General features: G+C 58.9%; 1 protein-coding gene across 14 annotated transcripts in view; it reads left to right on the plus strand.

Annotated features, from left to right (window-relative positions):
* Window positions 1-25,184, plus strand: part of HSPG2 (heparan sulfate proteoglycan 2) — a 96,976-nt gene that overhangs the window by 53,647 nt on the left and 18,145 nt on the right. For 5 of the 14 annotated variants that reach the window (XM_087858438.1, XM_087858439.1, XM_087858443.1 and 2 more), the window contains 36 exons: window positions 43-170; window positions 503-589; window positions 1,057-1,106; window positions 1,432-1,526; window positions 1,839-1,979; window positions 2,356-2,547; window positions 7,638-7,730; window positions 8,007-8,087; window positions 8,308-8,538; window positions 10,194-10,307; window positions 11,972-12,099; window positions 12,207-12,293; window positions 13,270-13,328; window positions 13,516-13,683; window positions 13,835-13,945; window positions 15,546-15,646; window positions 15,750-15,930; window positions 17,070-17,195; window positions 17,345-17,497; window positions 17,578-17,720; window positions 18,070-18,205; window positions 18,288-18,442; window positions 18,676-18,826; window positions 19,510-19,679; window positions 19,764-19,911; window positions 20,307-20,458; window positions 20,638-20,773; window positions 20,870-21,021; window positions 21,744-21,879; window positions 22,021-22,172; window positions 22,604-22,742; window positions 22,833-22,984; window positions 23,602-23,737; window positions 23,856-24,007; window positions 24,263-24,401; window positions 24,972-25,123. In XM_087858438.1, coding sequence (XP_087714564.1) covers window positions 43-170; window positions 503-589; window positions 1,057-1,106; window positions 1,432-1,526; window positions 1,839-1,979; window positions 2,356-2,547; window positions 7,638-7,730; window positions 8,007-8,087; window positions 8,308-8,538; window positions 10,194-10,307; window positions 11,972-12,099; window positions 12,207-12,293; window positions 13,270-13,328; window positions 13,516-13,683; window positions 13,835-13,945; window positions 15,546-15,646; window positions 15,750-15,930; window positions 17,070-17,195; window positions 17,345-17,497; window positions 17,578-17,720; window positions 18,070-18,205; window positions 18,288-18,442; window positions 18,676-18,826; window positions 19,510-19,679; window positions 19,764-19,911; window positions 20,307-20,458; window positions 20,638-20,773; window positions 20,870-21,021; window positions 21,744-21,879; window positions 22,021-22,172; window positions 22,604-22,742; window positions 22,833-22,984; window positions 23,602-23,737; window positions 23,856-24,007; window positions 24,263-24,401; window positions 24,972-25,123 — 4,827 coding nt within the window. Of the gene's footprint in view, window positions 1-42; window positions 171-502; window positions 590-1,056; window positions 1,107-1,431; window positions 1,527-1,838; window positions 1,980-2,355; window positions 2,548-3,540; window positions 3,580-4,131; window positions 4,234-4,791; window positions 4,987-5,671; window positions 5,756-7,637; window positions 7,731-8,006; window positions 8,088-8,307; window positions 8,539-10,193; window positions 10,308-11,971; window positions 12,100-12,206; window positions 12,294-13,269; window positions 13,329-13,515; window positions 13,684-13,834; window positions 13,946-15,545; window positions 15,647-15,749; window positions 15,931-17,069; window positions 17,196-17,344; window positions 17,498-17,577; window positions 17,721-18,069; window positions 18,206-18,287; window positions 18,443-18,675; window positions 18,827-19,509; window positions 19,680-19,763; window positions 19,912-20,306; window positions 20,459-20,637; window positions 20,774-20,869; window positions 21,022-21,743; window positions 21,880-22,020; window positions 22,173-22,603; window positions 22,743-22,832; window positions 22,985-23,601; window positions 23,738-23,855; window positions 24,008-24,262; window positions 24,402-24,971; window positions 25,124-25,184 lie in introns of all 14 variants that reach the window. The other 9 variants (XM_087858432.1, XM_087858434.1, XM_087858435.1 and 6 more) reach the window with 5 other exon arrangements.

Raw genomic sequence — 25,184 nt, forward strand, 5'->3', positions numbered from 1 at the left:
CGTCCAGGGGCCCAGCCTTAACCTACGCTCTGCCCCCTCCAGGGCTGCCAGCACCACACGGAGGGCCCTCAGTGTGAGCAGTGCCAGCCCGGATACTACGGGGATGCCCAGCGGGGGACACCGCAGGACTGCCAGCCATGCCCGTGCTATGGAGCCCCCGCCGGTGGCCAGTGCGTCCTGTACCTGCCCTTTCCCGAAATATCCCCTGCCCCCTTCCAGACTCCCTTCTTCCCAGGCCCTTTTGAGAGGCAGTGGTTAAATCCTGGCCTTGCTGCCGCCTCACTGTGTCGTTTTGTATAAGGCACACTTCACTCTCTGGGCCTCCACCTCCTCATCTGTGAAATGGAGATAAAGAGACACCCCACCTTGTTCACTCGTGTGAGAATTGAATGAGGGCTCTGAGCACAGAGCTCGCTTGCCCACGCTTCCTCTCCCTTCTCCCCTGATCCTAAAGGAAGGGCTACTGACTTTCTAACTAGACATTTGCCCCCCACACCGTCAGGGCTACCCATACTTGCTTTCTGGACACCGACGGCCACCCCACCTGTGATGCGTGCTCCCCAGGCCACAGCGGGCGTCACTGTGAGAGGTGAGGCGGGTGGTGGGCTGGGTGGGGAGTGCTCAGGAGGGGCTGCCCCAGAAGCCTCCCACTCTCCCCTTATGCCAGTCCCCAGAAGACACTCAGTTGTCTCCCCTGAGAGCCTGAATCCTCAGAGATCCAGGCCTGCAGTTCACTTCCAACCCCAGCACCCCGTGCCCCAGTGAGGGCAGGGACTTCTCAGAAAACCCTCATTCTTGCTAAAGGTCCTGGGTTCAAAGCCCAATCATGCTCATTCACCGGTTCTGTGGCCTCAGGCCTGTCCCTGCTCTTCTCCCACCTGTCTCCCTACCTGCAAAATGGGTGAGTTGGGCTGATTCGTTCCTTTCCACACTGTGAGGCCTGGTTCCAGTCTGAGTCTGATACGGGAGGCGGCCCCCAGCACAGTCCTGGGCTCACAGCAGGCTCACCAGGATTCCGTGGTTCTGCCCTCCCTTCATCCAACGCTTTCTCCTTAGGTGTGCCCCAGGTTACTATGGCAACCCCAGCCAGGGCCAGCCATGCCGAAGTGAGTAGGGTTGGGGAGGCTTTTGGGGTCGGGCTGCCCGGTCTCCCCCAGGGGTGGAACTAGGACAGAACCTTAGTTCTCCTTCAACCTGCGACAAGTGACTTTACCTTTCTGAGCCTCAGCTTCTTTATCTGTAAAATGGGTACAGTAAAAACCTCACCCACTCCAGAGGGCTGCTATGAATAGGTGTAATGCCTACATAGGGTAAGTGTTCAGAAATAAACACTCCCTCTCTTGGTGGTGAGTTCAATGCCCAGAGGGTGGTGGAAGTGAGGGTGCTTGGACTCGGGTTTGGGCTTCCAGCTGTGACTTCCCTCCACCTCAGGAGATGGCCAGCTGCCAGAGCCGATCGGCTGTGGCTGTGACCCCCAGGGCAGCATCAGCAGCCAGTGTGACGCTGCTGGCCAGTGCCATTGCAAGGTTAGTCCAAACCCCCCTCTCTAGGAGGCCCCGAACCACAGCCATGGTGGTCACCCTGGCATTCCCTCTCACTGTACCCTTGGGGCTGCCCCTGAGCCCCCATCACCCTTCCCCAGAGGCCCCATCGCTGCCCCACTGCTCGGGCCCCGTGGGAAATCAGGCAGCAGCGAACTGGAGCCGGGCTTAGGCATGGGGGCTGCAGAGGCTTCCCCAGAATTGCTGGAAGTGGCTGGGAGGCTGGCCTCAAAGGCTGCTGGAGGTGCAAGAGATCCCCTCGAGCTCCCACAGCCACCCTTCCATCCATCCTCCTAGGCCCAGGTGGAAGGCCTCACGTGCAGTCACTGCCGGCCCCACCACTTCTTCCTGAGCGCCAGCAACCCCGACGGCTGCCTGCCCTGCTTCTGCATGGGCGTCACCCAGCAGTGCACCAGCTCCTCCCACTCCCGCCACCGGGTAAGTGCGCATGCCCATGCTCCGCTCTTCTCCGCGTCCTCCCTGGGGCCCGTCAGAGCGCCGGCCCAGTGGCGTCCCCTCTGCCTATGAGGATACCCATCCCCATGCCTGCGTTACGGCCCCCGTCAGCACAGATCCCAGCAACCCTCGCCCCTACCCTAACACCCTCCCTGGGACCCCATTGTCGCTTGTGTCAGCACTGAGCCCAGCACGCCTGTCTTCTCCCCGGTGGCCTCCCCATTCCCCCCTTACTTCCGTCCTAGCCCTGTTCTCAGCAACCTCCCATGACCCATCCTGATGCCGTCCCCTGCCCTACCCCCACCAAGGTGCCCACCCCTGAGCCCAGGCTGACACCCCATCCTCTCTCTGCTACCAGATCTCTACCCGCTTTGCCCCTGGGGACTTCCAAGGCTTTGCCCTGGTGAACCCCCAGCGGAACAGCCGCCTGACGGGAGGCTTCGCCGTGGAACCTGTGCCTGAGGGCGCCCAGCTCTCCTTTGGCAACTTTGCCCAGCTCGGCCACGAGTCCTTCTACTGGCAGCTGCCGGAGGCGTACCAGGGAGACAAGGTGTGATGTGCAGTGAGGGCTGGCAGGCCCTCCCCCGCTGCCGGTTCCCAGCTGGCCCTGCTGAGCCCCACGGCCAGGGGGGACTCAGAGCAGGCATCGGCCACATTGCGGTTCAGTGTATGGCCTCTGTCTAAACCCAGTTGTGCTGCTGACCAGCCAATTGCCTTTTGATAAACCTCAGCTCCAGGGCGGCTGGAGGATGAGAGATCGCGCCCGGCACATAAGACGTGCCCTCCTGTCAATGATTATTAGCCTTCGTGCAACAGATAGGTCCTGGGCGAGGCCCCGGAAACACAGACACAAAGGAGACAGCAGTATCCAATTTCATCCATTTGCTCCCTCCACCTTCCCTCATGCAGGCTGTCTGCTCTGTGCTCGGCCCTGGGCGTGATTCTAACTCTGATGATAGGTCGTATTTCTTGAGCTCTCACTGTGCGGGCGCTGTGCTAAGTGCTCGTACGTGTTGTAAGTCACCACTCCTGCCCCCGCCCTGTGAGGAAACGAAGGGGACACCCAGAAGGTGGCAGTGCTGGCCTTCAGAGCCAGGTCAGAGGCTGCTCTCGGATACTCCACTGGCCAGAAATGAGCCGTGGTTTGGTGGTGATGGGGAGGGGCAGGGGGCAGCATCCGAGGGGCCGACTCCAGAGCAGCCGGCCCAAGCGGCGTTCCTCAAGCGGTCCATGCCACCCAGTGGCACCCAGGGAAAGACCCCTGCTGGCCGAGGTCAGTGCTCAAGCAGATGTGTCCCCTCACCCGGGATCCCAAGGAGGTCAGGGACACAGGAGGGGTGGTTCCCAAGCTGCCCTTCCTTCTTCCTGGGACAGGTATCCCAGCCTCCTCCCAAGGCTGACCTTCTAGTCCTTTCTCCCTCTCTGGCTCCTCCCCTTCTGGCTTCCCCGTGTTCCTCTCTGCTGCCCTGGCCTGCATGTCACAGATGTCTCTCTCTCTCTCTCTCTCTGACTCCCTCTTTTGGCGTTTCCCCGTGCCCCACAGAGGGAGGCGTATTTTGCACGGGTGCGCTGGGCTCACCAGGTAGGCCCGTGGTCTGAGTGGCGTGAAATGGATGTGGCACGGTCGCGGTGTTCTTGGATGCTGTCAGTCCCGCATGGAGAGATGGCCAGGTCCCAAGGAAGTGTGGGTCTGCATGAAGCCAGGCAGTGCCCGATGGCCCCACAGGCAGGGCACCAGTGTGCCACAGCCCTGCGGTGCCAGGAATTCGAGCTAGGAGGGTGGGTGCCCCATCTGCTCTGTGGTCGGGTCCTGGCGCCGGCTGTCGGTGGCCAGAGTGGTGGCCGAGATGGCAGGGAAACTAACTTGATGCTGAACCACGTGTCTATACCTGGCCCATCAGGTTACCCTGGCACTGCCTCCCCAGCAAGCTCCATTAACCCTCCGTGTGCGTATGCCCCTTCAGCAGCCTGGAGTTAACCCCTGTGTGCCAGCCTGGAGGGGGGAGAGTGCGTCTTCCTCCCCAGTCAGTGTGGGCCTTTCTAGCCACAGTATCCATGGGCAGAGGACACTCCCCGGGGCTCCCACGCTGGGGCCCTGGGAGGTCTGAGGTGGCTTGTGCCCTCCACCCATCAGAACCTCACGTCCCTCTCAGAGGAGCAGTTGCGGACAGCCGTGACAGCTGGGAGGACCATGGGGTCCCCAGAGGGCAGGGGCCGGGCCCAGCGGCTATCACAGGTAACTCAGGGCCGGGACAGGCTGTGTCTGGGGCCCCATGCAGACCAGAGAGTATAGTTCAAGCACGAGCCCTGAGCTGAGCCCCTGGCCTTCCTGAGCCATTTGCCCCCAGGCCAGGCCTCAGCCTAATGCCCAGTCCACTCCAGTGTTGCCCTTGGGAAACATTCCAGAGCTGTGAATGGCTTGGGCTGGCACCATGGGCATGGATGACAAGTGAGGCCTAAGGAGCGGCCTCCCCAGCCACAAAGGCCCCTTGGGCCGCCTCTAGCCACTCTAGCCTGAGCTGGACAGAGCCGTCTGCCTATGTCTTGCTGCCGGGTATCCTCTGTATGGGCTTCTCCCCACAGTCATCTGGGCCCATCCCAGGAGACCCCCCGGCTCAGGAGGAGCAAGAGGACATCAGGAACAAGGGCCAGAAGGCCAGGCCCTCGTGAACAGTTAGCACAGAAGCAGACGGCCCACTGGGCCTGCTGCGGCCTGCCGGGAGGCAAAGCGTCATGGTGTCCTCTCTGTCCCTCTCTGCTCCTTTCCTCTGTCCTCCCTCTCCCGGTCCCCCAGGTGGATGAGGCCCAGAGGCGGATGGATGCCGAGATCTGGCAGCTCCTTTCCAGCTTTGCTGCCCGCCCGCACCCTCCCGCCCCGGGGCTCTTGCGCCATCCCCAGCCGGCAGCTGCTCTGCAAGCAGCCCCGCTTTCTTCTTCCTCCTCCTCCTCCCCCTCCTCAGCTTCTGGGCCTTCCTCAGCGGGCTCGCAGGTATGTGCCAAGGTGCCCGCCGAGAGACCCCCCACCCACCGTGTTTTCTAGACGTCAGTTGTTTCTGAACCAACTTCACAAAATCTGCCATTTCTGCCCACTCCCTCAACTATTATTTACTTCAAATGTCCCTTTATTTTATTATTTTTTTAAGATTTAATTTTTTTAAGTAATATCTACACCATGCGGGGCCTGAACCCACAACCCCAAGATCAAGAGTCTTATGCTCCCCTGACTGAGCCAGCCAGGGGCCCCTCAAAGTTCCCTTTAAATCAATCACATACCGACTCATTTGTGCTAGTCATACATTTTCCAATACACAATACCCACGACATTTTAAAATGTTTTCTGCTGTACCGTGTAAGTCATCGCAGGGTGCCCAAGAGGCACACAGCAGACGCGAGGACACAGCAGCCCAGCCACGCTCCGTGAGAGCAGTGGAGGTGGTGTCTGCGTCCAGGGATGGGGAGCAAGTTGTCCCAAGAGCAGGGCCAGAGCTTGAGCCTTGGGCTGGGGGCTTCTATCCCTCCGCCCCCCTGGGCTTCCCTGGAGGGTCTGTGTGTGCGCGTATGCGTGTGTATGTGTCCCTGCCAGGACTGTAGCTGTGCTCTCGCGTTCCCCCACCCCCACTTCTCCTCCCCCCCCACCCACCCAGCAGCTCTCACCACCTGTCCTTCTGTCCTAGTTCTCTCTCTCCTATGAAGGCTTCTCTCTGCTTCCTGGGAGCCTCTATTATTGGCAGCTGCCCCAAGCCTTCCTGGGGAACAAGGTAACAAGGAGTTGGGGGGTAGTAGGGTATCATCGAATCCCAAAATAGTCGAGAGCCCTTTGTCAAAGCCTTTTATGACACAGACGGGTAAACCAAAGGCCAGAAAGGGAAAGGGACTTGCCTGGGGTCCCACGTGGGGCTGAGACAGTCTCACCCACGAGGCTTTACCCTGTATCCGGATCACTGACCTAGCCCTCAGCTCTGCATCCATTCCTTCGGGGGGCATTGATTTAGCCCTTCCCATGCGCTATGCTGCGTATGGACAGAAGACGACCCTGGCCTCCCACAGCGCACTGTTCGTCTGGTTGTCGGTCCTGTCATCACCAGCGTCATCCATATCCTTGCTATTACCTTTGGCGTTAATGTTAGGATTGGCATCAGCTCTGTCTTGTTCCAAAAACAAGAGTGCATCTGAAGAATACGTATAATAGGCAGTAAAATATTCAGAGAAGCAGACAGGACAGAACGTCGTCCAGGAGGAATGAGACTAAGAAAGATGGGCGAAGGCCGAGGGTCGAGCCGGGAGTCATGAGCTGGCAAGCCTGCAGGCCGGGTGCTCGCGGGCACTCTGTTCAGGGCAGGGCTGTGCACAGCCTGTGTTACTTCGTCTCCGTGCTACCCTTCAAGCTACTTCTTACTGCCATTTCCATCTGAGGAAAGTAGGGCTCAGAGAGGTTAAGTGACTTGTCCAAGGCTATCCAGCCAGGACAGCTGGACTTGAACTTGAGAGATGGCTCCCTGAGCCACCCTCCTGCACACGCCTGCAGCTTGGTCCTGGATGTGGCAGTGAACTTGCCAGCGTCCCAGGCAAGCAGGAAACTAGTTGTTTCGTGGTTATCCAGTTACACCTCTGAGTTCCTTACCTCACTCTGAGCTTGTAGAGAACATGCTCAGGACCGATGTAGCTCATACCCAGCCTGGCATGTAGTCAGTAGGCATTTAATAAGTGCTCACCAACTGCATGAACACATAGGCCAGGCCCGACACACGGGTGTTGATCTGAACACCTGCCCTGGTGGCAGACGAGAGAAAGTCCTGGGGCAGAGCCAGGGCCTTGGCTGCCCCGTGAAAGCCCTCAGCAGGAAGCCCAAGGACTGTTCCAGTTACGAACAACAGAAAACCCAAGTCCAGATGGCTTGCATGCGACAGAGAATCTATTGGCTCCCATAACTACAGAATCCAAGGACGCTGGCATCAGGCATGGCTGGGTCCGGGGGCTCCTTGGGACTTTCACCTCAGTTGGCATCATTCACTGGGTTCCAGTCTGACTAGTAAAGGGAGTGTCTCTGTTCCAGTAGAAAGAGCAGACGTGCCAGGTTTTCATGACCATCCTGCCTGGAGTGGAAGGGAGAGTGGTAGAAGACGCACCTTGACCAGACTGGGCTCTTGCCTGCCCTCACACCACATGGCTTCTCTGTAGGACAGAGTTACCTTTAAAGGAAACCAGGGCTACTGTTTGCAGAAAGCGGGGAAATGGAATCCAAGCAGACTAAAACCACCTGCCCGAGAGACAAGACCTCTGAAGGCCCACCCTCTGCCCTACCCCCATGGCTGGGAACTTTTGAACTTTCTGCGGCCTGGCAGTGATGGTCACTCTCAGTACCCCTGTCTACTTTGTGGGAAGTTTCTTCAAATGGAAAGGGGCTTGAAGCTCGTTTGCTGAGTCATCAAGCCTACTCAGGGTCCCCACCAGCAGCTCTAAGACTGTGAAGGAACTGAGGGATGTCCTGTCTCCTGGGCCACCAGAGGCCATGCACAGGGGCCTCTGGTTGAAGGGAGGGGACAGCACAGGTGAAAACCACCTTAAGAGGCTCTGCCCACTGGCCAGTAGGGTCACTGAAGGCAGAGTCAGGCTGTGACTACAGGCCTTGCCTCTTTGCAGGTGGCGGCATATGGCGGGAAGCTGCGCTATACCCTCTCCTACACGACAGGGGCGCAGGGCAGCCCACTCTCCGACCCCGATGTCCAGATCACGGTGAGCACATGAATGCCGGCCGGGAGGGCACCCTCGGTGTCCTTTCAGCCCAGCACTCTGCTGGCCCGGCACGAGCTGGGGGGCAGAGGCACATGCCCTCCACCCCCACCGCCCGGTTAAACACTACCCAGCTGCTAGAAGGGGGCAGTGAGCGCGTACCTGATTCCTTTGGGCACGTGAGCTTGGGAAATCGGAGACGTGGGAGGCTGGTGGAGGTCTCCCCTGTCCCTGAGAGCTCCTTGGTTCCCCTTCCCAATCCCACTGCTCTCTCCCCAGGGCAACAACATCATGCTGGTGGCCTCCCAGCCGGCGTTGCAGGGCTCCGAGAGGAAGAGCTTCGAGATCACTTTCCGAGAGGTGAGGGGCCCCCAACCCCACCGTGGCTGACCCTCCCGCACTGCCCACCCCACTTTGGAGCCTGACTCTGACGCCAGCTACCCCTGCCTATCCCCAGCCAGTGCCTGGAGGCCAGGGGTTAGGGTAGGGGGTGCTGCGGGAATAGCACACGAAGCCCAACACCCCTCACCCGCCCTTGTTGTTGTCCGCCCTCCCCCCCCCCCCCCCCCCCGCCACCCAGGAATTCTGGCGCCGGCCTGACGGGCAGCCGGCCACACGGGAACACCTCCTGATGGCGCTGGCTGACCTGGATGAGCTCCTGGTCCGGGCCACATTCTCCTCGATGCCACTGGCAGCCAGCATCAGCTCCGTCAGCCTGGAGGTGGCCCAGCCCGGGCCCTCCGAGGGACCCCGGGCCCTGGAGGTGGAGGAATGCCGTTGTCCCCCAGGCTACGTTGGTTTATCCTGCCAAGTGAGTGTGGCCAACCCCAGGTGCCTCCGCTTTAGTCCAGCTGGGTCAGCAAGCTGGCCAACTGGCGTCTCCGTGGCCTGTGACAACTGCCATAACGGTCATGTCCTGGGTGGTGTCCTGTTTATTCCTCCTGACACCCCTGAGGGATGTGGAATTACCCCCTTTGAACAGATTCTTTTTAAATAGAGGTTCTGAAGGGTGAGTGGCTTACCCAAGGGCATCCAGCTACACTCAACCAGGGCTAAGACCCAGCTCTGGCTCCCAGGGTGCCCCCCAGAGACAGGGAGACAATACCAGACACGAATTAGCCGGGACCAAAGCAGAGCATAGACATGCCTCAAGGAGGTAAACAGCGTAGAGCAGGGTAGGGTTCTGGGCGGGAGGGCAGAATTAGCAGAAGCTCAGAAGGAGGAATGTATGGGGAAGTAGCCTGCGATGCAGAAGGGACCCCCCCCCCCGGAAAGCTGGGGGGGCAGGGTCCACTTCCTTAGGCTCAGAACAAGGCTCCGTTCAGTAGGGAATGCCAAGCTGTGAAGGGAGTGCTGTGATCTGTGCTGAGCCTCAGGAAAATTCCTCTGGCCTGGTGAATGACCCCAGTGGGGGAGAGACGGGGAGTCCTATTTAAAGGGAAGTCAGCGGGGGTGGAACAGAGGGCTGTCAGTTGCAGAGAACCCAATGGCATCCTCCGGGTTTGGCTGGAGGCCGTGCCACCAAGTTTCTAGGCATATAGCAGGTGACCGGTCCACACTGGATGAGTGAGCTTGGAACTGAGGAAGGGGGATGGAGGGAGGGGAGGGGGCAGAGCTGCAATGCCAGGTGGGCGGCCTGAAGGTCAAGTAGGGGACCAGCCAGCTCCCGGACTCAGGAACTCCCCGGTAGAAAGTCCACGTCTCCGCCGTTTCACATCTGTGCACCTTTGCTGTGGCCACAAGAACTTTCAAATCCAAATATATGAACTTCGCATCCTTTGAAGTGAGAAAATTTAACACATTTTGAAGAAGCCCTGGGGAGGGTAGCATAATCCCGTGTGCACATTTTCTGCAGCAAAGCAACACAGATTTCTAAACATCCCTTTGAAATAGTTGGGGAGGGAGGGCCTGGAGGGTTTCAAAGGAGGAGTAGTGAATAAAAATTCTTTGTCTTCAGAAGCCATGATTACTCACTTAGGATGTGTAAAAACTTCCTCCAGCGTATGTATGTGCCTCTTTCACTTTATTTACTGAGTATATAGGTGAAGGTGAAGACCTCCAAGGGATTATTCCAAACCTGGGTCTCCTGAACCTTGTGTTTTCATCAGAGTTAAGTTTGTCAGTAGAGACCCTGCCACAATTTTCAGGCACCAAAAGGGCAAATGGAGAAGGGTTCTCTGTTAAGGGTGAACTGCGATTTCGGTAACTGCAGAGTGCCTGGGGTACCAGGCAGGATGGGGACAGACACGGTCCCAGCTTCAGGAGTGTGGAGAAAGTGAACACAAGGACAGGGAGGAAGGTTCCGGAGAGAGGAGGCTGTCGGGGAGGGGAGCTGGGCCTGGCATTTTCCCAGCCTAGAGCCAATGGGAGTCTAGACTGGACAGATGCTGGAGGGAGAGGATTCTGGTCTGTAGGCTCCAGATGGGACCGCAGTGGAGATAGAGACCAACCCTCCTCTCTCCCCAGGACTGCGCCCCGGGCTACACGCGCACGGGCAGTGGGCTCTACCTCGGCCACTGTGAGCTGTGTGAATGCAACGGCCACTCAGAACTGTGCCACCCAGAGACTGGGGCCTGCTCGGTAAGCCGCACGCGGGGCAGAGATCGGTTTGTCCGGGCCTGGGTGGGGCACCGGGGCTGCCTGGGAGGCAGGGAGAGGTGGGCTTGGTAAAGTAGGCCTAGGTCCAGGGGCGAGGTCGTGGAGCATGGCCTGTGCGACACAGCGCCTGGACCAGCAGTTCTGGGGGGGGGGGGCAGAACGAGGGAGTAACATCTTTATAAAGAAAACTTTGGTTCCTGCTCTGTCTCTATCACCAGAGTGACACTTGTTCTCTGTGGAGGCATCAGGCTACAGAGACAAGCCAAAAAGAGAGTAAAAATCCCCTATAATCCTACCACCTGGAGGTAATCACTGTCCGCATTAGTGGGGTGGGACTCTTTTGTTCTTTTTCTGGGCAAATATTTACACATATCAATATGCCTTTTGTTTTACAAATAAACATAGCATCATTGTGTTTGATGATCAGCTTTTTTGCTTACAAGTTCATGAACGTCTTTACAGATCATTAAACACTTGTCTGGGAATTTTTCAGAGTGGCGCGTGCGCACGTGCGCGCATGTGTGTGTGTGTGTGTGTGTGTGTGTGTGTGTGTGTAGAGCCCCCCAGGGTCAAGGACTGGGTGGTTGACAGACCCACAGCTAAACACAGAGCAAGGAACAGGCTCTGTTAATAAAACAAACATGAACCTCATTGGAGGAGAACATAAAACACAACACATATTTTTATGATGAAGCATGAATTACAAAGCTCTGTCCCCACCTACCCAGGTGTATACCTTTACTTTTCTGTGATGTCAGAGGTTTTTGGGTAGAAAAATGTAAGGAGTACAATCAAGGGAGTCTGCTTCTCCCTCTCCCCCCCCCCCTCGTGTTTTCATTCTCTCTTGCTCTTGCTCTCTCTCAAATAAATAAATCTTTTTTAAAAAGTGCAATCAACATCATCCTTTAAAAAAATTTTTTTTACTGGGGCACCTGGGTGGCTTCATCGGTTGAGCATCCAACTCAGCTCGGGTTGTGGTCTCGGGGTCACCGGATTGAACCCCACATGGGGCTCCGCGCCCAGCACAGGAGTCTGCTTGGGATTCTCTCTGTCTCCCTCCCCCACTGCCCCCTCACTGCTCACCTATGCTCGCTCTCTCTTTCTCTCAAATAAATAAAGCTTTAAAAAATTTTTCGATTAAACTTTTAATTCCAATATGGTTACCATACAGTGATATATTGACCTCATCCTTTTTTTTTTTTAAAGATTTTATTTCTTTATTTAACAGAGATAGCCAGCGAGAGAGGGAACACAAGCAGGGGGAGTGGGAGAGGAAGAAGCAGGCTCATAGCGGAGGAGCCTGATGTGGGGCTCGATCCCATAACGCTGGGATCACGCCCTGAGCCAAAGGCAGGCGCTTAACCGCTGTGCCACCCAGGCGCCCCGACCTCATCCTTTTTGATAGCTATGGAGGTAGATGTTAGTTTTCATTTATGCGGTTCCCTGTTCTGTTTATTTCCAGGATTTTGCTGTTATAAACACCACTGAGGTGAACATCCTGTAGTGAGATCTTTGTGCCATTCTACAATGATTGCTTTAAGATAGGCTCACAAACAAGGAATTTCCAGACCAAGGGATTACAGAATTGTACAGTTTTTTGTCAATGTTGCCAAATGGCGAGTGGCCAACATTCTCGTGCCTTGCAGCAATGCCAGCACAACGCCGCCGGGGAGTTCTGTGAGCTGTGTGCACCTGGCTACTATGGCGACGCTACTGCGGGGACACCAGAGGACTGCCAGCCCTGCGCCTGCCCACTGACCAACCCGGAGAACATGTGCGTGCCCTCACTCAAGGCCCAAGGAAGCATTCCCACTGGGGGGCGGAGAGAGCAGGGTGGAGAGTGGGCATCCCATGGCCTGACCTCTGCCTCCCCTATCCCAGGTTCTCCCGCACCTGTGAGAGCCTGGGGGCTGGTGGGTACCGCTGCACGGCCTGCGAACCTGGCTACACTGGCCAGTACTGTGAGCAGTAAGTTTGCAAATAGGATGGATGGGGGGGGTTATGGTAGACTCACAGGTGAGAGCCCTGGATGGTGTTGCCCAGAAAGGTCCCTGCTGGGATCATATCTCTCCCCTGCCCAAAACCCTTCCAAGATTCCCCATTATCCTTGGGCCAAGCCCAAGCTCATCCCACTTTTGACACCCAAACCTACTCAAGGTGGGCTTAACCTCTTGACTTCTTGATGTTCGGGTCTTTCCATGTGCTGTTCCCTCTACACGGAACATTCTTCACCGTCAAACCTCCCCTTTCTGGCTAACTCCTGTTTAGCCTTCAAAGCTCAGCTTCATTCACTCATTGAGCACGTTTTTATTGAACATCTACCGTATGCCATGTAGCGTGCCAAGGTGTTGGAGATAAAGTGGTGAACAAAACAGATTCAGTCCCAGGCTGTAATGGAAAACGGGCAGCAAGCATCATACAAATACATCATTACGGGCGGTGGGGGGGTTCTCGGGAGTGCAGCCTGCTCCGAAGGAATGTAACAACTCAGCAGGGCCACCTCTGGGGAGCCCCTTGATTCTCCAGGCTGGATCAGTGCCCCTTGTCTGTGTCCCTCACTCTCATTTACATAGTTTCCATATTGGTTTCCCCACGACTGAGTTCTTTAAGAGCAAGAGTGTCATCATGTTCACGGTCGTATTTTTGTAACCTAGCATCGTAGTTGCTTAATAAATGTTTGTTGAATGAATGTTTCCCTGGAGAGTAAAGGCCTTGTTAACCCCGTTATCCAACCTGCTGACGTTGCCCTGTGCTCCCCTTTCTCAGCTCAGTGAGGCCCTGTGTTGGGGCCTCTTTGGTCTCTAAAGTCCTTCCAGAGTTGTGAGCCTCCCCACCCCACACTGGGCCCATCCCCCATGGGCTGCTGGCTCTCCAAGTCCACCATGAGGCACTGAGTCCCCTGGGGCTGGATCCTGACAGAGCTGGGCTTTGCTTCTCCTTGCAGATGTGCTCCGGGTTACGTGGGTAACCCCAATGTGCGGGGGAGCCGGTGCCTGCCACAAGGTAAGTGGGGTCATGGCCCCGGGTGAGGGGGACGGGCAAGGTAGTGAGCCTAGGGAGTTTGAGAGCTACTATGTCCAGGGGAGAGAGGGCTGAGGGTGGGCATGCCAGTCTTTGGGGAGACAGACTCAACACAATGCCGCCTGTTGGGAGCCTCCTCTCTGAACGATCTCTCCTGTCCTTCCTCCAGCAGATGCAGCCCCACTGGTGGTCCAGGTGCATCCGGCTCGGAGCATAGTGCCCCAAGGTGGTTCCCACTCCCTGCGGTGCCAGGTCAGCGGGAGCCCACCCCACTACTTCTACTGGTCTCGTGAGGATGGGCGTCCCATGCCCAGCAGCAGCCAGCAGCGACACCAAGGTACCCAGGGCCCCAGGCCCCTCAGCTCTGTGAGCCACCCTAGCGGGAGGGGAGGCACAGGCCTATTTACTGGGATCCTGTCCTTACACCCAGGGCCAGGTGGGAGAAGGGGTGCCTTTGGCCTGATGAGCTCCCACCCGCTCCCCACCAGGCTCTGAGCTCCACTTCCCCGGCGTCCAGCCCTCAGATGCCGGTGTCTACATCTGCACCTGTCGTAATCTCCATCACGCCAACAGCAGCCGGGCAGAGCTGCTGGTCACTGGTGAGTCCCTGTTCCCTGCCCCCCCATGCCTGTCTTGCGCAGCTGGACTGTGGACACAGGCAGCGGGCACGTTCCTCTGCTGGAGGGGGTGGTGGTGCTTGGACAGGGGTGCTGGCCGTGGACACAAAGAGATGATGGAGTAGAGGCTAGTTTTAGGGGCAGGATTGGCAGGACTTGGTTGTGGTCAATGAGGGAGCAAGAAAGGGTAGGCTGATGCCCAGGGGTCTGGACTCCAGCAGGTGGGCAAATGAAATGCCATTTACTGCGATGAATAGGCTTGGTGGGAGAGTGTCTTCGCTGGGGCTCCCCCAAAGCTGAGTCTGGGGTGAGCATGTGCCTGCCAGTGGTTTATTTGGGAGGTGAGGTGGGGCAGGAAAGAGAAGGCATCCCATAAAGGGCACGTTACCAAGCACATTCCCACCGGGAGCCCTTGTTGAATGCAGCCAAAGAAATTCTGCACCTTGGAGTTACCCCATCCCAGGGCTGATTGACTGAGGCCTCTTTTAGGAGCATCAGGTCCCCTTCATTCTACACCACCTCAGGGGCGGGCACAGTAGTCTCCAGGGGCCTGAGAAAGACCTCAAGCGTAGAAATGCAGCGGCTGGCAGAAGTCAGGCAGGCGGGCTCTGAAGTGACAGGGCAAGGGGACGTGGGCAGGGCGCCAGCAGCACCTGCTACAGACAGGTCAGAGGGCATCACAGTGTTGGTCTGGGACTTGTTGACATTCGAGGTATTTGAGAAAACATCTAAGCAGGTACATCAGGCAGACATTTGGGAATGTGAGTCTGATATTCAGGAAAGAGGCCCTAGCAGAGAAATGAATTCGAGAACTATTGGCATAGAGATGGTGTTGAAAGCAAGTATAGACAACGTTGTCAAGAGTCTTGGCTCTGAAGGAAGGCCAAGAAATGGGGCAGTAGCTAAGGAGAGTATCAGGTCAAGGGAGTGTTTTTGAAGGTAGAAAATTCTAGAATGATCCATGGAGGGGGAGAGAGGAGGGACTGATGTAGTAAGAGAGAGCACAGCCCCGGGAGGAAGTCCTTGGGAGGGGATGGAAGGACAGATGGGGCTGGGTGATGGGAGGGGAGGATCTCATCCTGCGGGGACAGGCAGAAGTGAAGGTGGGTAGGTTTGGGAAGATGGGCAAAGTCCTGCTTAGTAGTTTCAATTTCCTCAGTGAGTGTGAATTGAAGCCCTTAGCTGTGGAAGTGGAAGGGGATGAGGGCGGGTGGAGAGGTTGGCAGGAGGTGAGAAATCTTTGGGGAGGATGGGAACTCCAGCCAGACAGAGGAGCCCAGCTGGAGCAAAGCAAGAAGTGTTAAGAGCGGTTTTGTGGTCTGTGATCCTGAAGTGGAGCCTGGTGGACTCGTGGCATGGTGCTGTCTGATCACAGCCCGTGGCTGCTCAGTGCCCGCAGCAAGAAGGTGGACCTTGGGGTTGAGCCAGGCTGAGGGAGGGAGGCATCAGGGAACACAGTGGAATCGAAGCTAGCCTGGGAAGGAAGCACCTCCCAGACAGGAGGATGGAGAGAGAGAGAAAGTGGCCACAGGACAAGGGCCCAGCCAGCACCCAGCTCACGGGGGTCCTCCTGTCCCCGCAGAGGCTCCAAGCAAGCCCATCACAGTGACGGTGGAAGAGCAGCGGAGCCAGAGTGTGCGCCCTGGAGCCGACGTCACGTTCATCTGCACGGCCAAGAGCAAGGTGGGCAGAGCAGGGCCTGGACCTCAGGGAGGGAGGCCCCGCCTTCTGGTGTCTCCCGGCTTCACCTCTGACCTCCAGTCCATCCCCCCGGCCCCTCCCACAGTCTCCGGCTTACACCCTGGTTTGGACCCGCCTGCACAACGGGAAGCTGCCGGCCCGGGCCATGGACTTCAACGGCATCCTGACCATTCGCAACGTCCAGCCGAGTGACGCGGGCACCTACGTGTGTACCGGCTCCAACATGTTCGCCATGGACCAGGGCACAGCCACGCTGCATGTGCAAGGTACACGGGGCATTTCATGCCTGCCCCCCCCCCCACAGCCTTCCCCCGTGCCCGCCAGGACCAGCGACCATGTCTTCGTTCAGCTGACAGTTCGTCAACATCCACGGGGTGCTAGGTCCTGGCCAGACTGAAGAAATGGGGGAGGGGACAAACAAGAGCTCCACCCTCCTGCACTGCACATTCTTGTGTGGTTTTTTTTTTAAAAGATTTTATTTATTTGACAGAGAGAGAGCGCACAAGTAGGGGAAGCAGCAGGCAGAGGGAGAGGGAGAAGCAGGCTCCCCGCTGAGCAAGGAGACTGACCCTGGGATCATGACCCGAGCTGAAGGCAGATGCTCAACTGACTGAGCCGCCCAGGCGCCCTGCACCGCGGGTTCTGATAGAGATACAACAAGCCTGGGAACAAATGAACAAGCAGCGTAATTCCACATGGTGACGAGGGCTGGGATAGGAATAGACAGTGAGCCAGGAGAAGGGTGGCTTCCCTCCGCGGGGTGTTCAAGCTGGGCCTCTCTGAGGAGGTGACATCTGGGCCGAGAGCTGAAGGAAGAAAAGGTGTTCAGCCACTTGAAGAGCTGGCAGAGTGTTCTTGGCGGAGGAAGCAGCATGTGCAAAGGCCCTGAAGCAGGAACATTTTGATGTGTTTGAGCACCAGCAGGGCCAGCGTAGCTGGAGCGATGGAAGAGGGGGCAGGTGAGGGGCGCTGGGGTGGCTCAGTCGGTGAAGCATCTGTCTTTGGCTCAGGTCAGGATCCCGGAGTCCCAGGATCAAGCCCCAAGTCGGGCTCCCTGCTCCGCAGAGGAGCCTGCTTCTCCCTCTCCCTCGCTCCTCCCCCTGCTTGTGTGCGCTCTCTCTCTCTCTCAAATAAATAATTTTTTTTTTAAAAAGTGGGGGTGGTAAATGAGGAACTTGAAGATGTGAGCCAAGGTGGATCACAGCAGGAGTTCGGAATTTACCCCAAAAGCTCTAGGGAGCCACGGACGGGCCTGAAGTGGGGAGGCATGAAGATCCCATGGATGCTTTCAAAGCTCCCTGTGGCCACTCCGTGAACAGCCACAAGGGGCTTGAGTAGAGGCAGAGAGAGCAGCAAGGGGGATGCTCCCCACCCTGACCGCATACTCCCTCTCCTCCCCCGTCAGCCTCGGGCACCTCGTCCGCTCCCGTGGTCTCCATCCACCCGCCGCAGCTCACCGTGCAGCCCGGGCAGCTGGCCGAGTTCCGCTGCAGCGCCACAGGGAACCCCGCGCCCACGCTCGAATGGACAGGTGAAGCCATGGCAGGACAGCCCCCAGGGCCCGCCGCTCCTGGAGGTGGGGGGGTGGTCAGGGGCCGGACTCGAGGCTGTGGGGTCTGCAAGCCAGGGGGTCCGGCAGTGCCGGTCCCAGTGGGTGCTGACCCCACCTCTCTCCGTCAGGGGGCCCTGGGGGCCAGCTCCCTCAGAAGGCACAGATCCACGGTGGCATCCTGCGCCTGCCAGCCGTCGAGCCCTCGGATCAAGCCCAGTACCTATGTCGTGCCCATAATAGCGCCGGGCAGCACGTGGCCAGGGCTGTGCTCCACGTGCACGGTGAGGGGACAGGGCTGAGGGCGGAGCTTGGGAGCACCTGGGCGGTCCAGAGGGATGTTCTCACAGGGTTCTGTGTATAGGAGGCAGTGGGCCCAGGGTCCAGGTGAGTCCAGAGAGGACTCAAGTACACGAAGGCCGCACCGTCAGGCTGTACTGCAGGGCCGCGGGGGTGCCCAGCGCCACCATCACCTGGAGGAAGGAAGGGGGCAGCCTCCCCCCACAGGTGAGGAGATCCGTCTGGGCCAGGCTCGCGGTCTCAGCAGAGTCCCAGCACCTGCCACCTTCTCTTCCCACCTTCCCACCTCCACTTCTTTCCCTGTTTCCTCTCCTCCTGGTTTTCCTCACTTCCAGAAAGACAGCCTGCTCAGACCTGCTGTCGGGCGTACCCTGGCAGCTAGCAGCTGTCGGCCTCTTGCTTTGCAACCTGGCTGTGCCCTCTGTGTCCAGTTGGGCCCTAGTATTGGCTCTGTGCTTGCCTCTACCTTTCATGCCCCCCTACCCAGCCTCACTGGCTAGCCCTCACCAGGCCGCCTCGCCCCCTCGGGCAGCTGACCCTTCTTACTGTGCGGCAGGCCCGGTCCGAGCGCACAGACATCGCCACGCTGCTCATCCCAGCCATCACGGCTGCCGACGCCGGCTTCTACCTCTGCGTGGCCACCAGCCCCGCGGGCACTGCACAGGCCAGGATCCAAGTGGTTGTCCTTCCAGGTGCGGGGCCTCTGGGGACTAAAGGAGTGGGGAGGGCAAAGCAGGGCTCCCCAAGGCTGACTCAATCCCCCTCTGGCCCCAGCCTCAGGTGCCAGCTCCCCACCAGTCAGAATTGAGTCCTCATCACCGTCTGTGACTGAAGGCCAGACGCTGGACCTCAACTGTGTGGTGGCAGGGCTAGCCCACACCTCCATCACGTGGTACAAGCGAGGAGGCAGCCTGCCTCCCCACAGCCAGGTATGGGGGTCCCTGAGCCTGTGGCAGGGCATCTGGGGGTGGTCCTTCACACAGCCCGGATGCTCTCCACAGGCAACAGCCATCCCTGATTTCCCTCCTTCTCCAGCTTCTGTCATGGGGCAGCTCAGGGCCGAGCCAGGGAGAGCTTGATGAATGACTCACCAAGGCTCAGAGGGAATGGTGACTACAGCCCACCCCCGGTCGTCACATCCCTCTGTCCTACCCTGTCCCAGGTGCATGGCTCCCGGTTACGGCTTTCCCGGGTTTCACCAGCTGATTCTGGAGAATACGTATGCCGAGTGGAGAATGAGTCAGGCCCCAAGGAGGCCTCTATCATCGTCTCTGTCTTCCACAGCACCCATTCAGGTCCGAGCTACACCCCAGGTGAGGAGGGTCTCCCCACTGTTCCCAGGGAAGGTGCCTGTGGTCTCCTCGGTAACCTCAGGACAAGAGGGGGCGCTCTAGGCAGGCTCTGGGGATGTGAGGGGACTGACAGTGAGGATAAGGTTGACCTGGCTTACCTGGGGCCTCACGGTGAGGATACTGTTTCAGGTTTTGCCAGGAAGTGGCAGAGTCAGGATTAAGCTGAGCTGGGAGTCAGGCCGACCTGGATTTAAATCCTCCCTCTACCCTTTATCAGCCTTGAACTAAGTTATGTCACATTTTAGGGTTCAGTTCCGTCATCTGTGAAATGGGGACAATAGCACTGCCATGTGGTGTGAGCAGATGACAAACACTGTCTAGAAGAGAGTTATGACGTAACTGTCTGCATCTGTTGACCCGGCCTGGGCACTGAAGGGCTTTGGTTGCCCGCCGGCCAAAGCAGCTCATCACAGATCAGGAAGTCATAGGTGGACAAATGGGCCTCAAATTCGAATTTGGAGGTGGGTGAGGGATGGAGGGGCCTGACTGACCGTGCTGAGGTAGAAAAGCCTGGTCCTAGCCTTAGAAAGGCTTCCCATCTGCCCTCCCAAGCTAGGGCCTGGTCCTGTCCCAGGGCGCTCTGCCCCAGGGCTGTGGGACCGGGGCTTGGGAGCCCAGGCCCCTTACTGGTTCCTCTGTGTCAGCTCCTGGAGGAGCCCCAGCTCCGGGCGGCGCCCAGCCCATCCGCATCGAGTCCTCCTCCTCCCACGTGGCTGAAGGGCAGACCCTGGACCTGAACTGCGTGGTGCCCGGGCAGGCCCACGCCCAGGTCACATGGCACAGGCGCGGGGGCAGCCTCCCCGCCCGGCACCAGGTACAGCAACCCCCAGGACCAGCCTGCTGGAGGGGTGGAGAGGGCCCCTCCGGCCCCCTTCCAACCCTCCTTGTTTGCACTCAGACCCATGGCTCGCTGCTGCGGCTGCACCAGGTGTCCCCAGCCGACTCAGGCGAGTATGTGTGCCGCGTGGTGCTTGGCTCCGGGCCCCTGGAGACCTCTGTCCTGGTCGACATCAAGGCCTCTGTTTCGCCTGCGGGCTCCATCCCTGGTGAGTAACTGCCAAGGACAGGGCATGCAGGAGGGGCTGAGGGCCTTCCAAGGTGCTGAGGTCCTAGCGACTGCCTGCCATTGGGAGGGTGGGAGCAGGAGCTGGCGACTGCGCTTCTCTGAGTGACACACTGTCTTCCGGTCACTTTGCTCTGGCCACACAACTGCCTCCTCTTTCTCTCCCCCAGCCTCAACCACCCTCTTCTCCCCCACTTCCTTGCTCCCTTCTGCAAGGCTTGACCCCTGCCCTGGCCCTCTGCTCAGGGCAGCTCAGCTGAGGACATCAAGCCCAGGCCACCAAACCCCCAAACACATGAGAGCTTGGCCGGACTCTGAGGTGGACCCCCTAGCCCTCTCTCCTGGGGGCACGTGCTACCTTTGCTTCTTTCCCCACAGCCCCAGGACCTGTCCCTCCTGTCAGGATCGAGTCCACATCCCCCACAGTGGCCGAGGGGCAGACCCTGGATCTGAGCTGTGTGGTGGCAGGGCAGGCCCATGCCCAGGTCACGTGGTACAAGCGAGGGGGCAGCCTCCCCGCCCGACACCAGGTGCGCCATGGCAGAAAGGTGGGAGGGGCTGGCCTGGCTGAGCTCTGGGTAGTGAGTTGAGGGGGTCCTGGCCCCTGAGCTGAGCGGCTGGCCGTTCCCAGCTCAGAGGAGCAGCGCAGAGGGGCACCTGCTAGGCTGTGGGAAGCCCCGCTCTCACACCCCTGCCCCTGGCTGCCCAGGTCCGCGGCTCCCGCCTGTACATCTTCCAGGCCTCGCCAGCTGACGCAGGCGAGTACGTTTGCCGGGCCAGCAGTGGGATGGAGGCCTCCATCACAGTCACAGTAACCAGGACGCAGGGGGCCAACTTCGCCTACCGTGAGTGGCACCGCCAGGCTGGGCTGGGACAAAGACAGGGGTAGGCGGGGGCAGCTGTAGAGAACTGGAGTGACCGGTGACCATCTTCTCCTCCAGCTCCGGGCAGCTCCCAGCCCATCCGCATCGAGTCCTCCTCCTCCCATGTGGCTGAAGGGCAGACCCTGGACCTGAACTGCGTGGTGTCCGGGCAGGCGCACGCCCAGGTCACGTGGCATAAGCGTGGGGGCAGCCTCCCCGCCCGACACCAGGTACAGGCCTGAAGATGGGCAGACCAAGAAGGGGACGGGAGGGAGGCCCTGGGTGCTGGAGGTCAAGGATAGAGGCTGGCTCTTCGGAGTCAGGGAAAGCCTTGGAGCCCATCGCACAGGTGTCTAGTACAATGGTTAGAACCCAGACTCTAGGACTGGCCGGCCTGGGCATGAATGCTGCCCCCACCGCTTACCAGCTTGTGCCCTTGAGCGGGTTTCTTAACTTCTCTGTGCCATAGCTTCAGCGTCTGTAAAATGCCATCTGTCTTACAGAATTGTCTTCAGGGTGAAGGCACTTCACATATGTGCAGAGTGCTCCGAGCTCTGGCAGGCAGAAATCGCTGAGCTCTTGTTCCCCTGATACCGTGGTTAGTCGTACTGTGTGTTATGGAGTTCAGGTGCTATCAACTGCAAGATGCACTGGTAGTTTTTATACCGCTAAGGAATCAAAGCTGCCACTTGCGATTGTAAAACTCTTCACTGTAAGACACGTCTTGATTTCAGAGGCATTAAAAAGTGTGTCTTAGAATCGATGGAAGGTGGTATTAGCCCAGTTCACCATGGCTCCTCCTGGCCACCTAGTACTCTTGGGACGAGTCTCTGCCTAAGCAGGACGGAGCTGATGGTCAGGCCCCAGGGGTCAGAGGGCGAGGCAGACATGCAGGTTACGGGTGCAGGGGTCCCATGAGGGCCCCCTCTGAGCTCACCTCCATTCCGGCCAGACCCACGGCTCACTGCTGAGACTACACCAGGTGTCCCCAGTTGACTCGGGCGAGTATGTGTGCCGCGTGGTGGGTGGCTCGGTGCCCCTGGAGGCCTCTGTCCTGGTGACCATTGAGCCTGCAGGCTCTGTACCTGGTAAGCAGTCCGGGGGGGTAGGGCAGGGCTAGGGGCCCAGCCGTGGGAGATACTGGCAGGATCCCACGAGACCAATAGCCCTTACCTTCACTCACAGCCCCCCTCCTAGCCAGGGATTGACCTTCTGCCCTCTGTCCCCAGCGCTGGGGGTCATCCCTCCTGTCCGGATCGAGTCGTCCTCCTCCCACGTGGCTGAAGGGCAGACCCTGGACCTGAACTGCCTCGTTGCCGGGCAGGCCCATGCCCAGGTCACGTGGCACAAACGCGGGGGCAGCCTCCCTGCTCAGCACCAGGTAGGAGGCATGGAGCTAAGGGGGAGCCTGAAGGACCCTGGTGACTACAGAGGGAAGCACCCAGGCTTTGAATTCAGGCATATCTGAGTTCAGACACTGTACTGCCACTTTGCCTGCTGTGTAACTTTAGGCCACTCATTTCATCTCCCCGATCCTCAGTGTCCTCCTCCGGCAAATGGGCTCACACTGCCTACCTCCCCAGCCCCATTGCACGTCAGTGACTGTTGGTCACCCACTTCTTTTCATTGGACCCAGTCCCGACATGGGGGCAGGGGAATCAACTGGTCATGAATGGTGGTCTTTCCAGGAAGAACTCCTCTCTAGTCCAGTTGACCAGACCGGGCTGGGAGCAGGGCCAGGGAAGGGAGCAGGAGCCTGGCTGGGAGCCCCAGGGCCTGACTCTGAGCCTGACTTCCTCCTGCCCTGCCCAGGTGCATGGCTCAAGGCTGCGCCTGCCCCAGGTGACCCCAGCTGACTCTGGGGAGTACGTGTGCCGTGTGGTGAGCAACTCGGGCACCCAAGAAGCCTCGGTCCTCGTCACCATCCAGCAGCGCCATGGCCCCTCCCACCGTGAGTATCTCAGGGGTCATAACAAACAGTGGGGGGCCACTAGGGCCACTCAGCAGCTCCCACACCCTGCCTCCTGTCTCACCCTCCCAGCCCAGGGTGTGGTGTACCCCGTCCGCATTGAGTCGTCCTCGGCCTCCCTGGCCAATGGACACGTCCTGGACCTCAACTGCCTGGTGGCCAGCCAAGCCCCCCACACCATCACCTGGTATAAGCGTGGAGGCAGCCTACCCAGCCGGCACCAGGTATGAGGCATTGGGTGGGGGCGCTAAAACTGGGTACACTGGCCCTGACCGGATTCAGGAGGGCTGTCAACGTCTTTTCAGTGCTCATTTAGTCATTCAGCAAACATCGAGCATTCTTACTCGATGGGCTCTGGACCAATGCTGAGGATACGTAGATCTGCCCCCGTTGGATCCCATCTTTTAACAGAACATTCTAGGATTTACTCACTCACTGAATGTCCCTGAGACTCTGCTCCAGGCCAGGTCTGGGCCTGGCACTCACTAAGGATTCCAAGTGGAACGAGGCGGTGCCTAGCCTCAGGAGCTCATAGACTAGTGGACGAGGCCGACACGCCGTGTGGCGGCAGCGTAATAGAAACCACAGCAGGGCACTGCGGAGGCACCAGGGATGGCCTCAGCAGGCTTGTGGCCCAGGTGACCGGTGAGAACAGTACAAAGGCTAGAGGCACTGTCCACCCCAGCCCGGAGCCTTGGGAAGGCTGCTGAGGGAGTGCTGAAGGACGCCCAGGTGGCGGCCAGCCCAGGCAAGGCCACGAGGCTCCTGGGGTCCAGGGCAGCAGCACCCACAATGCGGAGGCATTGCCCCCACCCACTGACTGACACGTGCTCCCCCTCAGATTGTGGGCTCCCGACTCCGGATCCCCCAGGTGACACCTGCCGACTCGGGCGAATATGTGTGTCACGTCAGTAATGGTGGCGGCTCCCAGGAGACCTCACTCATTGTTACCATCGAGGGCAGCGGCTCCTCCCACGGTGAGAGGGCACAGGGCAGGAGGTCCAGGCAAGTGAGTGCAGGGGGAGGCAGACAGGGCCCTAGCGCCGTCACTGTTGCCTGACTCTGGCTGTGTGGCCCGTCCATCTCTGTCTCCAGTGCCCAGCGTCTCCCCACCAATCAGGATCGAGTCCTCATCCCCCACAGTGGTTGAAGGGCAGACCTTGGATCTGAACTGTGTGGTCACCGGGCAGCCCCAGGCCACCATCACGTGGTACAAGCGTGGGGGCAGCCTTCCTGCCCAACACCAGGTACAGAGTGGAGCCGGGACCACGAGGGCAGAACCCCTGCCCGCCGGGGCAGGCATTGTGGGGACAGACCCCACAGGCAAAGAACTGGAAGTGAAGCCCTCAGTGGCAGTCTCAGGGCAATCCTCCTTCCTGCCCTGGGTAGACAGAGGGTGGCCTCAGCAGGTCTGATGAGGGAGGCCAGGGAGGAGGCCTGAACCAGCTGGTGACTTCTTGGCCCTTGGACCCCTCTCCCGCTCCTTCCCCATCTGCCCCCAGGCCCACGGCTCCCGCCTGCGGCTGAACCGCATGTCTGTAGCTGACTCGGGCGAGTACGTGTGCCGGGCCAACAACAACATCGATGCCCAGGAGGCCTCCATCGTGGTCTCAGTCTCCCCCAGCGCCGGCAGCCCCTCCGGTGAGTCTGACAAAGGCCCAGGAAGGGACCAGGAGACGCAGGAAATGGTGCTCCCTGGGGAGTGGGTAGTCAGAGCTGTCACGTGAGGGTGGCAGTCCGGGGCAAGGGCTCTGCAGCAAGGTGCTTGGGTTCGAATCCTGCCTGTGCCACTAAGAGACTTGAGGGACTTCCTCTCCTCCCTCGGCTTCGTTTTCTCGTCAGCAGCGTGGGGATGCTGGTCATTCCAGCCCCACATTGCTGTCACTATGGTGACCACTGGCCACACGTGGCAATGACAGTTGAAGTTTAACATTCACGTCATCACGTTTCGAGAGCTCCAAGCCACATGCAGCTAGCAGCCGCCGTAGTGGGCGGTGCAGAGGAGAGAGTGTGTCCATGGTCAAAGGCAGTTCATGAATTCTGTGAGGAATAAATGAGTTCACACACACAGAGTGCTTCCAAGGGCGCCTGGCACGCTGTGAGCGCTTAGTAGGCGTTAACTGTCGTTACTACCTTGGGCGACAGGGGTTTCTATGGCTGAGACTCCTACCACCCCAGCCAGTCGTTCCCAAATCGCTTCTGTGCCCGCAGTCCCTGGCGGTGCTGTGCCCATCAGAATCGAGTCCTCCTCCTCCCACGTGGCCGAAGGGCAGACCGTGGACCTGAATTGCGTGGTCCCTGGACAGGCCCACACCCAAGTCACATGGCACAAGCGTGGGGGCAGCCTCCCCACTCACCACCAGGTATGGGAGTTGGGGGGCTGGACGTGGTGGGAGGGCTGCTGAATGTGGGGGCCCTAGCTGG

This window comes from Ursus americanus, chromosome 33 (genome assembly GCF_024610735.1).
Source record: "Ursus americanus isolate L20-20 chromosome 33, mUrsAme1.1.p, whole genome shotgun sequence".
NCBI classification, from domain to species: domain Eukaryota; kingdom Metazoa; phylum Chordata; class Mammalia; order Carnivora; family Ursidae; genus Ursus; species Ursus americanus.